Below are 15,853 nucleotides of genomic sequence, written 5' to 3'. Positions count from 1 at the left end.
GTCATGTAAGGATGTGAGAGCTGGACAATAAAAAAGACTGTGTGCTGAAGAATTGATGCCTTCAAACTGTGGTGCTGGAGAAGACTCTTGAGAGTCCCTTGGACAGCAAGGAGATCAAACCAGTCAACCCTAAAGGAAATCAACCCTGAATATTCATTAGAAGGACTGATGCTGAAGCAGAAGCTCCAATACTTTGGCCACCTGATGTGAGGAGCCGACTCATTGGAAAAGACCCTGATGCTGGAAAAGATTGAAGGCAGGAAGAGAAGCAGATGACAGAGAATGAGATGGTGGGATGGCATCACTGATTCAATGGACATGAGTTTGAGCAAACTCTGGGAGATGGTGAAGGACAGGGAAGCCTGGCGTGCTGCAGTCAATGGGGTCGCAAAGAGTTGGACACAACTGAGTGACTGAACAACAAAACTCTCTAACCTTGGCTTATGTCTATAATGGGATCATTCTGTACACATTATAAACTTACTTTTGGAACATAACACCTTGTGAATGTCCTTCCTTGCCAATTAAACATCATCTACAGCATCTTTTTTTTTTTCCTGTAAGAAAAATAGTTGTGGGATATTCTACTGTACCGATGAGCCTTAAGTAGTTTAACAATTTCCTTGTGATGGACATTCTTTTGTCCCTATTAACACATTGCCATAATGTTCTTCTCCTGGTTCTCAAATTTATGAGCTACTTGACTCCAAGCACATTACTTAACCTCTCAGTGCCTCAATTTCCTTACCTGTAAAATGGGTTTAATGCTACTTTTCTTGCCGGGTTGTTAGGCAGGTTAAAAGAAACGACTTAGTCTAAGCATTCCAGCCCAGCTCTAGGCACATAGTCAAGCCCAAGAAATGGTGGCTGATTGTTGTTATAGAAATGGTGGCTGATTGTTGTTAACAGTGAGAAAAGTCATCACATGGACAGGGAGGAAGTGGGAACAGCATGGGCGAAGGTGCTGAGCCATGGAAGCATGAGTGTTTGTGGAAATGTGTGAATTTGGTGTGTGTGAAGCAGGGAAATTTTCCTGTGGCAACATGGGCTTGAACAAGTCTGGAGCTGGGTGGTGTCGAGGTCCACCCCAGCCTCCCCTGATCCCAGGTGCCTCCCAGAACTGTCGGTCTTTCAAGCCTGCAGTGGGCTTGGCTGTTTTTGAGGCCCAGGCTGGTGGGTCATGTCTGGGAAACAGCAGAGTTGGCTGGAGGCATGGGGTTGGAGGTGTCCTCAAGGAAGTGGGCCAGGCCCAAGCAAGCACCCACTGGGATTCTGGGCACAGTCAGAGCTGGCGGCCCTGGAGGGGGACCCTCCTGGAACAAGAGCTAGGAGGTAGGGAGACCCTGCTGCCAGAGGTTCTTGCCAGCCTAAATGATGGGAGCTCCTCCTTCCCACTCCTTCCCAGGTCTTCACAGGGATCTTCACAGCGGAGATGACCTTCAAGATCATCGCCTTGGACCCCTACTACTACTTCCAGCAGGGCTGGAACATCTTCGACAGCATCATCGTCATCCTCAGCCTCATGGAGCTGGGCCTGTCCCGCATGGGCAACCTGTCGGTGCTTCGCTCCTTCCGCCTGGTACCCTCCTGGGCCTGGCAGGGATGGGCGGTGGGGGGCCTGGGGCCACTGAGGCGTGCCCTCTCTGAGGCATCATCAGTCACCCCTGCTCTGACCCTTCATGCCTTCACCCAGAGGCTGTTCGCTAGGTACAGCGTAGGCTAGTGTGGGCAGTGTGGGAGACACAGAAGCGGGCGAGGGAGATATCCCTCCCTCCAGAGGGCCATTTGGGGTGGTATCCATCCTTTATGGCATGGGGCCATCCTTTATGCCATCCTTTATGGCAAAGCCCTCTATGGCTCACCATGCTCCCTTTAGTCCTCACAGTACCCCAGGAGAGGAGCTAGTGTTACTGCATTCCCATTCTACACATGAGGAGACTAACACTGAAAGGCGAGACGGTTTTCCAAAGCCGCATGGCAGGTAACAGGTGGAACCGAGTCTCCTGACAGCTCACCTGGGGCTCTACCTGCTGGTTTTAAAATCTGCATTTTTGAAACTTTATTGTGCACACAAATTGCCTGGTGATCTTGCTAAAGTTCCAATGTGGATCCAGCAGGTCTCAGATAATGTCAAAGCCATGAGTCTCTGTTCCATGCTCTGAGTTCACACTGTCTAAGAGGTCCAGGCGTGGGGCCGGAAGTAGGTCAGGGAAGGCTTCCTGGAGGAGGTGGCTTCAACTTGGGCTAGGAAAGCAGAATGGTTGGGGCAAGGGAGGAAGCCCAGGCTGTGGATTCTAATCCCAACTCCGCTGCCAAGATCCAAGGGATTTAGACAAGTTACTCCACCTCTAAGGTTGACTTCTTCACCTGTCAAATAAGATAATAATAGTGCCATCTTCATGTAGTTATTTAGAGTTCCTAATTAGCTGATCCAAGCATTAGGCCTGGCACAGCAGGTGTTCAATAAATGCTCAGCACTGGCTACCTTTCTGTATGATGACTGAGAGGAGGGATATATGGAGTTGATTGGGCAAGTCAGGGATGGTTTGAGCTTGCTTGGAAGGACCCCTGATGAGGAAAGTTCTGGAAGAGGGACATTCCATGATGGGGGAATCTACTGGGTGGTTCCTAGAAGTGAGACCAAGGTGAGTAGAAGGCTGGTGTGGGGACAAATAGAAGGGGTGGTTGGGGAGCAGTCTGGAGCTGTTGGCCTGACTCCCAGAGCAGAGCCCAGTGAGACTGCCCTCAGGCTCTGGAGAGAAACAGTAGTGTGTGCTCTTGGATAAAGGGGAGAAACAGGTGTTGGTGACCTCCAAGGGAGCCCTAGGTTTTCAGGCAGGAGCTAGGGGCGTGAGGGTGTCCATGGGCAGTGGGAGCCAGAGGCCCTCACAAGGACCACTCCCTCCCTAGCTTCGGGTCTTCAAGCTGGCCAAATCCTGGCCCACCCTGAACACACTCATCAAGATCATTGGGAACTCGGTGGGCGCGCTGGGAAACCTGACGCTGGTGCTGGCCATCATCGTGTTCATCTTCGCTGTGGTGGGCATGCAGCTCTTCGGCAAGAACTACTCAGAGCTGAGGCACCGCATCAGTGACTCAGGCCTCCTGCCGCGCTGGCACATGATGGACTTCTTCCACGCCTTCCTCATCATCTTCCGCATCCTCTGTGGAGAGTGGATCGAGACCATGTGGGACTGCATGGAGGTCTCTGGGCAGTCACTATGCCTGCTGGTCTTCCTGCTTGTTATGGTCATTGGTAACCTTGTGGTAAGTTGGCCAGAGGCCTCTCTCATACTCACTCACCTACCCGTCCATTCATCTGCCTAGCTACCCAGTCCACCCAATCATCCATCTGTCCATTCACTTACCCTTCCTTCCATCCATCCACTCCCTCTGTCAGTTTTCTGTCAAATCGCCCATCCACCCATCAATGTCATCCATCCATCTACTCATTTACCCATCCTTCCACCTCTTCATTCATTCATGGGCTTCCTTGGTGGCTCAGTGATAAAGAATCTGCCTGCCAATGCAGAAGACACACAATCGATCCCTGGGTTAGGAAGATCCCCTGGAGAAGGAAATGGCAACCCACTCCAGTATTCTTGCCCGGGAAATCCCATGGACAGAGAGCTTCGTGGGCTATAGTCCATGTGGTCACAAAAGAGTCAGACATGACCTAGCAACTAAACAAAAACAGCAATATTCATTCATTCACCCATTTACCCATCCATGCATGTATCCATCTATTACCCATTCTTTTCGTCTCTCTACTCAGCCATTTACTCTACCTATCCAGCTATCTATCCACTCATCAATAACCCACCCGTCCATCTGTCTACCTCTTTTATCAATCTATTAAGTTACCAATCTGCCTATCCATTTATCCACCCCCTCACCCAGCCATCCACCCATCAACCCCATCTACTCATTCTCCTACCCACCCATTCATCTATCCATCAACTATCCATCTATCAATCCCCATTCATTCACACACACGTGCACCTGTTCATCCATCCACTTGTCCATCTATCTACACACCCATTCACTCACCCACGCATCCATCCATTCATTCATCCATCACCCATCTTTCCAGTCACTCATCTATCCTTCTGCTCATTCATCCATCTCTACATCCATCTATCAATCCGCTCATCTATTCATTCGTCAACCCCATCCATCTACTCATTTATCCAGCCAGTTATCACTCATTAAGCTATCCATTTATCCACATCACTCTTTATTTGCTCATTCATTCATTTACCCATCTATTTACCTATTTATTCTTTATGTATTCAGTTTATATCCATTAATTAATTATTTGCTCAGCTACTCATTACTTTATTAGCTATTCACTATCTGATTTATCACCTGATTCAATTAGCTTAACAAACATTTGCTGAGCCCCTGGTGCATGCAAAATATTGTGCCAGATGCTGTTGGGTATACAGAGGTGAATGTGGCCCTGACTTTGCTCGTCACCTTCAGAGAGTGAGCAGGTGGAGAGTTCAAACAGGCCTGAATGAAGCTGGTCAGAATGATCAGAGCCATTAAGGGGGCGACCATGGGTACTGATTCCGTTCAGCTAGGGAAATCAAGGAGGCCTTTCTGGTAGCGGAGACCTGCTGACCTGAAAGACAAGTGCTGCTAGAGAGGGAAGAAGCAGGTTAAGCAAAGCATAGGTGCAGGCAGGTGGTGGTCCAGGTGAGGTGGGGCCTGAGAGAGCCTTGTATGTCACCCTGGGTAGCTGTGGTGAGAGGCCCTGCTGTCCTGTCATAAGGAGCCGGGTCTTTGCCCTCTTGGTCACCTGTCTGTCCCAGGGCGAGTGCATCTTACCTTGTGTCTTTACAATGTGGGAAATTTTTAGAGTTGAGAGAGATCAGAATCTAAATGCCAGAGATGGAGCCTTTGGAAGAAGCAAGGTTGAGAGGGGTGAGTGGTTCAGGGAGAAGTCAGTGTCCACTGCGGACATGCAGCCTTCTTCCTGGGTGTGCAGCGGGACCACACACGGTCCACCGTCACAGCTGCAGGGTCTGGCTCCCACTGCCCATGGTGTAGGCAGCGCAGGCTCCGCAGCAACTCACAAAGAGGTTTTGGGTGATGTGAGTACCATGGGCTGCAGATTCCAAAGCCCTTCTCAGGCTTGCCTGCTTTCTCCTCCCATGTGCCTTAAGCAGGCCAGGGTGGGCTCAGGCTGAGTTGAGGTCGATCTCCCTCGGGCTCAGTGGGTGGAGCCCAGAGAGAAGCAGGGTGCTCAGTGCCCATGGAATCCATCTCTTTCTTTGGCTGGCCCCGCAACCCCCTCCCATCCCTTCAAACCTGCGCCGCCACTCGGGGTGCCCCTCACTCAGCTCCCGGCCCAGCCCCAGGGTGAGGATGTGAGTGCACAGAGCTATCACCCCAGGGCCAGGCTGAGCTGCCCTCACGCACACACAGCCTGCGATTTCCAAGCGGATCTGCCTGGGGATGAGAAGATTAGAGGCTGCTGGAGGAGGGAAGCAAACGCAGCCCACGCGGCCCCCTCCCTGGCCGCCTCAGGAATTGGGCCGCTGCCGGGCGTGGGTGGAAGCAAGATTGCCATTGAAATGGGAAGTGATGATCAGGCAGGGGCCAGGGAGCAGCAGCGTGTGATTGACGGGGAAAGCACCGGAAGCCGCCGAACTTCCGAAGCCGGCGGCAAGGAAGGCCCTGGCATACTCTGTGGGTGGAGGAGGCTGCCCAGGCACCCCCTGCCCCACCCCCAGTCTGGCCCCAGACGCCTGGTGATCAGGTGTTAAGCCAGGCGTGAGCGAGGGCTGTGGTGGGTGTATCCAGGGTGGGCTACCAGGAACAGAGGCAGGTCAGGTCTGGGCCAGTGTGGACAGAGGCCAGGGGCCTGGCCAGGGGTCAGTGTAGACAGCAGCTCTGAATCCCATCACATGCTTCACCGCCCCAGTGACGACATTAAAAAAAAAAAAAAAAAAAAAGGCTGCCAGGTGTCACAAGCGATCATCTCTCTGTGGATATAGGACAGGAGAGACCACTTCTTAACCTTTTCATACTGTCCACATGAATGAGTGTTACTTTTGAAACCAAAGGCAGCTTTCTGAGGCCTGGCACGCCAGTCTTGCCCACTGCCTTCGCCAGAATTCTCCTTCCCAGCTTGCTGACAGGCGTGTCTCAGGGGCTTGTAAGAAGCCAGGGCAGGAGGGATTCAGATTGGATGTCCACCTTCACACACCACCCTGCTGTAGAGGCCCCCATCCGACTGGACTCCCTTCTGGGAGTGTCTGGGGGGGAAGAACAAGCCCAAGGTGGGGGAGGTTGCTTCTCTAGCCCATTGGCCTGGTGGTACCTGGGAGCCAGTCTGCCCCCTGTGTGGAACAAGCCCACTGCCATCTTCAGTTACCCTCCCCAAGACCCAAGCCCAGTCGCTTGTCACTCAACAGAAGTTTGCTTTTTCAACCAAAACTAAAGCTTCAGACTTGCAGGATGGAAGCAGTAGTCGAGAACCATCCAAAGACAGAGGGATTTTGCAACCCCTCCTTAGGGGTCTCAGATCCATAATAGTAAGTCTATGTCTTTTGGCACCTCTGAGGCCTCAGCCCCTCCCCTGACTCCCTGCAGCATATGGGCACTGGAGCCAAGGCTGGCCCTGGCACCAGCCCCAGGTCTCTCCACTCCATCCCAGTCGTCTAGTGTTACACAGCACCCACCCAAGCACCCTTCACCACCTGGACACGGCAGCCCCCTCTCAGTGGCTTGGCCCTGCAGTTAGTCCCGAGGGCTGCCACCTGGCCTCTTCTCCTGCCGTCACCCTCTTCTGTGCTCGGTATCCCATGTCCTTCCCCTGGGGAGCGTAGTAAGATCGGGGGGACACCAGTGGAGGGTGCTCCACAGAAGGAGCCCCCAGACGTTTGAGTGGGGAACTCAGAGGCACATCACGGTCTCTCCTTCACCAACAGATGCACAGGCCCCTTCCCAGGAGGGCCCCAAGAGCAGATGAGCGATGGATGGTGGGCAGATGAATGGATGCCCTGGGTTGCTTCTGGGTTGGGAGTCTGTCTTTTCCCTGGTAATCCCAGCTTGGATCCCGCTTCCCAGGGAGCCGTCCTGTGCTCGCCATGACTGCGTGTGTACAGGCTAAGCTGCTTCAGTCATGTCTGACTCTTTGCAACCCCTTGGACTGTAGCCCCTCCAGGCTTCTCTGTCCATGGGACTTTCCAGGCAAGAATACTGGAGTGGGTGGCAATGCCCTCCTCTAGGGGATCTTCCTGACCCAGAGATAGAACCCCTCTCTCCTGCACCGCAGATGGGTTCTTTACTGCCGAGCCACTAGGGAAGCCCTCACCATGACTACATGGCCCCCATCATTCCCAAGACAGCATGGCGGTATCTGAAGGCTTTGACCTCAGAGGAACCCACGGTTCTCCCACTGAATGTGCACCAACACCCAAGAAACCTGGGTCTGAATGCCCTCAACTCAGACTGTCTCTGAACCCTCGGGAGGAGGGGTTGATTCTGGTGGCGAAAAGCTGAAAGAAGGACCTCGGTTCTTCTTTGAAGAAAGGATTCAGCAAAGAGACCAAGATAAAAGCATTTATTAGAAGCAAAGTGTGTGTGGAAGAGCAGACAGGCAAGTTAGGAGGGAGCAGCTTAGGTTGCTTAAATCGGGCAGTTTTCCATTGTTGTGTTATTTTTCTAGCCAGTCATCTCCATATCTGTTCCTAGTGTGGACACGCGTCTCTCAGCCAAGATGGATTCTAGCTGGCCTATTCTCACTCCTTTTGTCCTTCCCTTAGATCGAGGGCCTTCTCTGCCCGTGTGTTGGGCCGGGACACCCATGAGAACACACCCAGTCAGGACCCAGTGCTCCTGCTGGTCTCCCAGCTCACAACATCAGCAGGAGACCAGCCACAGCTGCTCAGTCCAGTGCCTGTGTATCTCCTACCTCAGGATGAGAACTCGTCTTTCCTTTTAGAGCCATACTCTCTATATTGAAGGGAGTGGGTGCTTAGAATGAGGCCCCCGGGTCTGAGCCTGGCACTCTTTGCTTCTGGCCCTCCTCAAGGGTTCTCCATCCTGAGCGCTCAGGGCTTGGCATTGCCTCCACAGGTCCTGAACCTCTTCCTGGCTCTACTGCTCAGCTCCTTCAGCGCGGACAACCTCACAGCCCCCGACGAGGATGGGGAGATGAACAACCTCCAGCTGGCCCTGGCCCGCATCCAGCGGGGCCTGCGCTTCATCAAGCGGACCACCTGGGACTTCTGCTGTGGGCTCTTGCAGCGGCCGCCTCAGAAGCCCGCGGCCCTCGCCTCCCAGGGCCAGCTGCCAGGCTGTATCGCCACCTCCAGCCCCCCGCCCCCACCAGAGGCCGAGAAGGCGCCCCCAGCCCGCAAGGAGACGCGGTTTGAGGAAGGCCAGCGGCCAGGTCAGGGCGCATCCGGGGATGCCGAGCCCGTGTGTGTGCCTATCGCCGTGGCTGAGTCAGACACGGAGGACCCCGAGGAGGATGAGAACAGCCTGAGTACAGAGGAAGAGTCCAGCAAGCAGGTGAGCCCCCAAACCCTGCCCCTCGTGTGTGAGCGCCACCTCCTGTCTGGGGGACCCAGCTTCACTCGGAGCAGTTGCCCCAGTAGGGATGGCCTGGAGGGAGAACTCAGGCCATCACCCCAGAACCAGCCTCTTGGAGGCATGCTGAGACCAGCCCTCAATGCTGTCTCTCCAGCCCCGCCCAGGAGGGCATCTTCAGAGGGACTGCTGTCTATCATTCAGCCCCTGGCTGCTCATGGGCAGCCAGTTGTTCAGAGAGGGAAACCGAGGCACGACAAGAGAGACAGATGTGCTAGGAGTTCCTCACATGTCTAGGACAGAGCCAGGAACCCTGGCTCCCAGACCCAACCCTGACCTTATCCCCTCCAAGACTAACAAGGAGGAATATCTTGGTGAGTGGGGGAGTGCGGCCTCCTGACCTCACCACGGCCCCCTCCCCTCCCCCCAGGCCCAGGGCTCATTCTGAGGTTTAAAAATAAGCATCCCTAAGATGGCAGGTGTCAGAGACAGCCCTATCTTATCTCCCAACCTGTTATTTTTAACACTTAGGACAGGAGTCTGAACAAAAGGGACAGAGCACCCCACCCCCACCGCGGCTCCCTCAGTGTTCTCACGGCCTGAGCCCGGCTCAGGTGGCGTCTCCCAAGGTCCTTGACAGTGAGGACTGGGTCTCTCGGTTTCGTTGGGCCCACGCTGGCCACCTCCTTGGGGCCTGCACTGGGTGGGTCTGGCTGAGAAGAGCAGCTGCTCCCCTGCACGGAATTTGATCTGCAGCTCCAGGCTTGATTCCACAAACTCCTGCCTTCCTGTGGTCCCAGAGGCCAGCTCCTGCCCTTTCAGGCAGGCGGGGGGACAGCCACCATGTCGGTTGGGGGAGGAGAAGGGTTGGTGTTGCCAGAACCACGTCTTAGAATTAGCTCCAGGACGCTTCCAGCACAGGAGTGCAATTCCGGCTGCCCCTTCTTGTCCTCCTCCTTTCCTTCTCTTGAGCCTGTTGGCCCTGAGACCTGTGTGTGTGTATGTGTGTGTGTGTGTGTGTGTGTGTGTTTATAAGCAAGCAAGCAAGCTGAGGTGCCATGGGAACTCCTGGGGAAAGCCTGTCCTTCCTAAGTGGAGCTGCCAGCACCTGGGAGCTGGACATCACGGCCCACTGACACCCTTCAGGAAGTGAGAGGAGGGGGAGATTTGTGCCAGCCAGGCCAGGGGCTTTGTTTAGCCTTAGGCCCTTTGCCTGGTCCTCTCAGGAGCTTCCGCCAGCCTTAGAATGCCTGAGGGAGGGTCTTCAGTGAGCTGACGCCTCACGAAGAGAGTCGTGAAGCAGAGCCAGGATCCTGGAAACACTGACTGGGTAGCTCATGGGCTGGGGGTCTCTTCAGCAGGAATCCCAGCCTGCGTCCGGCAGCCCAGAGGCCCTCCCGGAGCCGAGGGTCTGGAGCCAGGTGTCGGAGACCACCTCCTCTGGGGCTGAGGCCAGTGAAGCTCAGGCAGACTTGCGACAGCAGCGGAGAGCAGAGGCCCCGGCCCCAGGGCGCAGTGAGGTAACGCACACCTTTGTCCCGGAAGCCGTGAGAGGCCAGGACGCCAACCTGCTGCTGCCGACGGAGGCCACAGCCGCCGTCACAGGCAGTGTGGGAGACCCGTCTGCGGAGTGGCCCCATCCTGACAGGGGAGGGATGGCTTGGGGTCCAGAGCCACGTGGAAATTCAGGAAGCAGTCCCCCAGGAGCATGCCACAGGACTGACCCCAAACCCCTGCGTGTTCACCCCTTCCTCACTGGGCTCCTGTGCTTTGGTCCTGTTGGCAAACGTCTGTCCTATGAGTCAGCCCATCCTGGGGGCCTGGGGGAGCTCTGAGCGCACGCTCTCAACACACGAGCCACTAGCCGCGTCTCACCTGGACAGAAGCTGAGGCAGCAAATACAAGGCCTGTCAGAGGAATTTGTTCTGGACACAAAAGAGTTTTAATTTGAGCTCATTACCAATACTTTGGCCACCTGAAATGAAGAGCCGACTCATTGGAAAAGACCCTGATGGCTGGGAAAGATTGAAGGCAGGAGAAGGGGATGACAGAGGATGAGATGGCTAGATGGCATCACTCAATGGATATGAGTTTGAGCAAGCTCCAGGAGATGGTGAAGGACAGGGAAGCCTGGTGTGCTGCAGTCCATGGGGTCGCAAAGAGTCAGACACAACTGAGCTACTGAATAACAAAACAACAACGACCAACATTTAAAACCCAGAGACTTTTATGTTAAAAGTCTGCATTCTGGCTTGTCTTGAAAAAAAACACTGGAAAAAGAGCCTCAAAAAAAAAAGAAAAAGAAAAAGAAAGAAGAGCCTCCTGGCCCCGTAAGCATTTGGGCTTGCAGGCCCTAAGCTAACCGGACTGTGGCACTACTGGCTACACCCCACCCCTGCTCCGCCAAGCCCCCAGGAAGGTGGAGGTCATGTGCTCAGGGGCCGTGCCCAGGGCCCTTGTCCTGCAGCCTGACCGCGGCCGCTGTCTAGCAGCTGTGACTTGCTCCAAGGCGACATTTCTCCTTTGTCTTGTTCCTTTCATGGGATGGGCCCATGGGAAGCTTTGTTTTCACGGCCAGTTTGAGGGTACAAGGGCCTGGTGGAATCATCGCCCTGACTGTGCAGGTCACACTTGTCCTCCTGGACGGTCCCACACACCAAGGAGGGGGGAGCAGGAAGACACGGGAGGGACAGAAGGTCACGGACAGAAGGGGCTCCCGTACTGGAATGCTGACCTTTGAGCAAGTCTGGTACCTTCATCACCTTTTCAGATCAAGTCACATTGGAAATGAGGAGACAGCCAGGTGGGCTGGGACTTTCCTAGGAGAAGGACCCCTCATCTCACTTGCCCGGGGAATCCTGAGAACTTGTTGTCCCATGGGAAAGCCTTTATTGTCTGAAAAGAAAAGGCACACAGAGACCCTTGACTGTGCCTTTCTCAGTTCAGCACCGCACAACAATCCTGGAGTGAGGACGTGACCCTCAAAGCCACAGAAACCGCCCTGCACCCAGGAGCACTCTACATTTTCACTGGGATCCACTCACTCCTTACGGCCAGCCTCAAGGTTAAAGAGGACTCTGAGACAGCAGTGGATTGAGTTGTGGAAGGAAGAGAAAAGAAGGCAGCTTTGAGAGTCAAGGCTCAAACCAGCTCTCCCCAAAGTGGAGCGGAGCCTGAGCAGCGTGAGGTGGGCTGAACTTGGTGTGGCAGATGTGATCGGAAGCAAATGAAGGCCGCCCTCCTCCCCAGAACCCTCTTCCCTGCCATACTTGTCATTACGGTGGATTCCCAGAGGCAGAGGCAGAGCCTGGCTTCCTGTGCAAATGATTCATTGAGAGGGTGCCCTCAGGAGAGACCCATAAGGAAGTGAGAAAACCAGGATAAGGCAAAAACAGCGGGTCCAGACGTTATACTGGCTGGATTCCAGCCTCAGCTGGGTCTCTCCCTTATCAGTCAGTCACTGGGTGTTAGCCACCCTGAACTTGGGTTGTAACCCCCAAACTATTTCCAAGGATGGCAGGTCCCTGGCTAAAGACACTTTTCTGGAGATCGGGTCAGAGAAACAGTATTCGCGGCAGCTGGAGACAGGTGCCCTGGCCCAAAGAGGGAAACTGGGCAGACCTACAGCACACCTATACACTGGTGCCCACACATGACACCCAGAGATGCTCATAAGGGCACCTGCACATACCTGTTGTAATCAGATTATGCGGGGTCAGGGCAGCAGAACCTGCGTGACCAGGCAGGGACGGTTCCAGCACCCTTTTGCGCTAGGCTGTGTGCCTCACACCCGCGCCCATATGAACTGAGTGAGCAGTGTGGGCTGAGGTCACTGACCTGTTCGCTGCATGTCTGCCCGTGCCTGTGTGTGCCTCTGAGCCTGGCCCTGACTGTTCTGGGTGTGGCCTGCCTGTTTCCTCCGCGTGTGCTGAGCTGCCACTGTGTGTCCACATCCCACTGTGTGTCCCTGTTGCACCTCATGCCTGTTTTACTTCCACCTGGATGCCTTCCCCATTCCTGGGGTTTTCCCAGAACCCTTGTCCCACCCCTGCACCCCTGCCCTAGACACCAGCAGCCCAGAGTCACAGACCCAGGGGCCCTAAGGTCCAGTCTCGGTGACCTTCGGGGTAGGCTCCCACGCCCCTGGGCTCAGATTCCCCAGGTGCACTGTGGGGGATAGCCTAGGCACCCCCACTCTGGGAGCCCCAGGCTGGAGGCTGCTACAGAACCCACACTCATGCGCTCACCCACCCCATCTCACGATCCTGCCTGCAGCTGCCCGAAGACAGTTACTCTGAGGGGAGCACAGCAGATATGACCAACACTGCTGACCTCCTGGAGCAGATCCCTGACCTCGGAGAGGACGTCAAAGATCCGGAGGACTGTTTCACTGAAGGTACGGCCCCGGCTGGCACTGCAGCCCAGCCTCAGCCCTGCGCAGAGGGGCAGGAGGACCCACAGCTCCCGTGTCACATCCCGCTCTGACCCGCGTGCCTGTTGTCCTTTCCCCATTCCTCAAGACCCTGGGGGCCTCCCTCGTGCCCGTGACGTGAGTTACGGCAGGTATGCCTTCAGGTGTGTTTGGCTGGACCACTGTGGGTCGGCTGCATTTGTGGAGTGGTAGTATGACTGGGGGCCCCCACAGCGGCAGGGGCTGGTCTAATTCCCCCATCCCCGCGGGCTGTGGCACAGCGCTTTGGCAGGTAGTAGGCCCTCTGTAAACAGTCAAGGTGGGTGTGACATGTGGCCATGTTGGTGACAGCATCTGGAGCTTTTATGAATCCATGGTATATTCGGAGGGCAGCTGGGGATAAAATGAGGGTTTGCCCTCCATGTGGCACACCCTTTGGGACTGTCAGTGAGGCGTCTGCCCTTCCCAAGGCTCAGAAACTGCAAACATGGAGAAAGTCCAGGGACCGAGCACCCCAGGGGATTCTGGAGCATTCCCCCAGGGGGTGAGCTGCCTGGGTGAGCGCGGGACAAACTGGAGCCCAACCCAACCCCAGCGTTGCCCCGGCCCAGACCTGCCAGGCCCTTCATCTACTTACTGGTAGCCTAGTCATTCCACCCTCTCCACGGAATACCTGCTGCGTGTAGCCTCCTGAGGGCGGTTCCCGCAGTCATCACTCTGCACCATGGCCCCGCCCACCCCATGGCCCAGCCCATTATCCATCACGCTAACCTCTTTCAGTCATTCCTTCGAGTGTCTAGCTTCTTGCTATCAGATGTGGGCATTGGCGGGTGCCGGGCTGGGTCTGAGCCCTCTCCCTCCCCTGCAGGCTGTGTCCGACGCTGTCCCTGCTGTACTGTGGACACCACACAGGCGCCCGGGAAGGTCTGGTGGAGGCTGCGCAAGACCTGCTACCGCATCGTGGAGCACAGCTGGTTCGAGACGTTCATCATCTTCATGATCCTGCTCAGCAGTGGCGCGCTGGTACCCTCCTGGGGATACAGGGTGGGCAGAGAGGCATGAAGGAGAAGGGGTAGGCAGAGAAAGGCGATCTCCAGCTGGAAAGCCAGGTTACAAACTGGGGCAGAGCCCTCTGCTGAAAAGGAACCCCCCCACAGGGCCCCAGATGAGGACCAACTCACAAACTGTCAACACCCACAGCACATACGGAGGTCAGAGCAGAAAGGGATCATGGCAGAGGTCATCTGTCCAGGCCTCCTGTTCCACAAAGGGAAGTGATTTTCCCAGATCCAGTGCACAGCTGGCGTAGGTCTCGGGTCACCAGCTACCTACACCTAAGCCCCGGTGACATACCCACCTGCACCCAGCATCAGACACTCCATCAGACTGGTTCAATGCAGTTAACAATGCAGGCTGATAGTACACTGGTAGCTTCACTCATTCCGTGTCTTCTAGGGCTAGAGGCCAAGCTATGTAGTTCACACATTATCACGTTTAATCCCCATAACAACCCTTTGTAGAAACATTAAGTAACTTGCACAAAGCCCCACCACTCACAAGCAGCAGATGTGGCATTTGAGCCCAGGGAGTCAGATTCCAAGTCCTTTGTCTTCACTTTCCATTTGTTCAATAGATCTTTACTAAGCTCTCCTTGTATCTACTGGTCCTGTGATGCGTGGAGGAGCAATAGAAGGAAGAGATCCTGGCTCTGGCCTCAGGGACTCCTAGTCTAGTTGGGGAAACCAGATTCAGCAGGTTTGAGATAGTCAGATGAGATCAGCTCCAGAGAGAGGAGAACAAGAATGGAGTAGATGACTCAGAGTGATGGAAGGTCAGGGGGAACTAGAAAAATCAGGAAGACTCCTTAAAGGAAGCAGATGGAGCTGGACTGTGGGAAACAGAGAGGTTTGGTGAGGCCAGGAGGAGCAGCGAGGCCCTCTGGAGATGCCCCAGCTGGTTCCCAAGCACTCTACTCATGGCTCAGAGCCCTTCTAGAAGGAGATGAAACAGCCCTGGAGAGGGCTGTGAAGGGTACTTGTGAACAGGGAGAGGGGTAATCACGAAGGCAGAAGAAACATAAACCTCACTAGCCCAGAAGGAGCAAGAACCCAATATTGTTGGGGAGATGAGGGCCCCGTGAATGAGCGACTAACAAGGAATGCTTTGGACTTAAGACAAGGAGAATGAGAGGGCTACTCTGGTCCCAGGCTGTCTGCCTCCAGCTCATGCTGCCTCTGAGACTTCCCTGTAGCTCAAATTGTAAAGACTCTGCCTGCGAGGTAGGAGACCCACGTTTGATCCCTGGGCTGGGAAGTTCCTCTGGAGAAGGGAATGGCAATCCACTCCAGTATTCATGCCTGGAGAATTCCATGGACAGAGAAGCCTGGCAGGCTACAGTCCGTGGGGTCGCAAAGGGTCGGACCCAACCCAGCGACTAACACAATCCACAGTCCACATGCTGCCTCCTATGGGGCCAGGCCATGGGGAGTCACTGCAGCTGTCACTTCTAAACCTCTGGGCCTCCCGCCCGCTCTGTGCTATCCTGCCCCTGTTCCAGAGTGGGCCTGGAGCCGCCGCTTGCAGGCTACATGCTGTTTTACCATCGGCTAGAGCCAAATCTCTGTAGGCTTCAGAGGAGGATCTGACAATATGTTAACGAGTTTTGTTTTTAAACAGCCACAAACAAGGGCAGCCAGAGCCATTTAGTCTGGGCTGTGGAGGAAAAGCTCAGCCTGGCATAAGTGAGGAGGTGTTTTGGCAAGCAAATGGTGAATCTCATCAGGGTAGACAGCCAAGCACTGTTTAAAAAAAAAAAAACAGAAACCCACATCAATGATATATTGAGAAAAATAAGTCAGAGAGGTGTTATTTAAAGTTATAAGCTTGTTTAACAGA

The 15,853-nt window shown here is 54.7% G+C and overlaps 1 protein-coding gene across 4 annotated transcripts in view; it reads left to right on the top strand.

The window, feature by feature from the left end:
- Nucleotides 1-15,853, top strand: part of SCN5A (sodium voltage-gated channel alpha subunit 5) — a 100,260-nt gene that overhangs the window by 58,389 nt on the left and 26,018 nt on the right. For 3 of the 4 annotated variants that reach the window (XM_065933021.1, XM_065933019.1, XM_065933022.1), the window contains exons 15-19: nucleotides 1,406-1,579; nucleotides 2,911-3,267; nucleotides 8,092-8,529; nucleotides 12,823-12,943; nucleotides 13,827-13,981. In XM_065933021.1, coding sequence (XP_065789093.1) covers nucleotides 1,406-1,579; nucleotides 2,911-3,267; nucleotides 8,092-8,529; nucleotides 12,823-12,943; nucleotides 13,827-13,981 — 1,245 coding nt within the window. Of the gene's footprint in view, nucleotides 1-1,405; nucleotides 1,580-2,910; nucleotides 3,268-8,091; nucleotides 8,530-9,905; nucleotides 10,068-12,822; nucleotides 12,944-13,826; nucleotides 13,982-15,853 lie in introns of all 4 variants that reach the window. The other variant, XM_065933023.1, reaches the window with a different exon arrangement.

This window comes from Muntiacus reevesi, chromosome 4, assembly GCF_963930625.1.
Source record: "Muntiacus reevesi chromosome 4, mMunRee1.1, whole genome shotgun sequence".
NCBI lineage: Eukaryota > Metazoa > Chordata > Mammalia > Artiodactyla > Cervidae > Muntiacus > Muntiacus reevesi.
The sequence above is the reverse complement of the archived record's forward strand: the minus strand, read 5'-3'. Positions and strand labels throughout refer to the sequence as shown.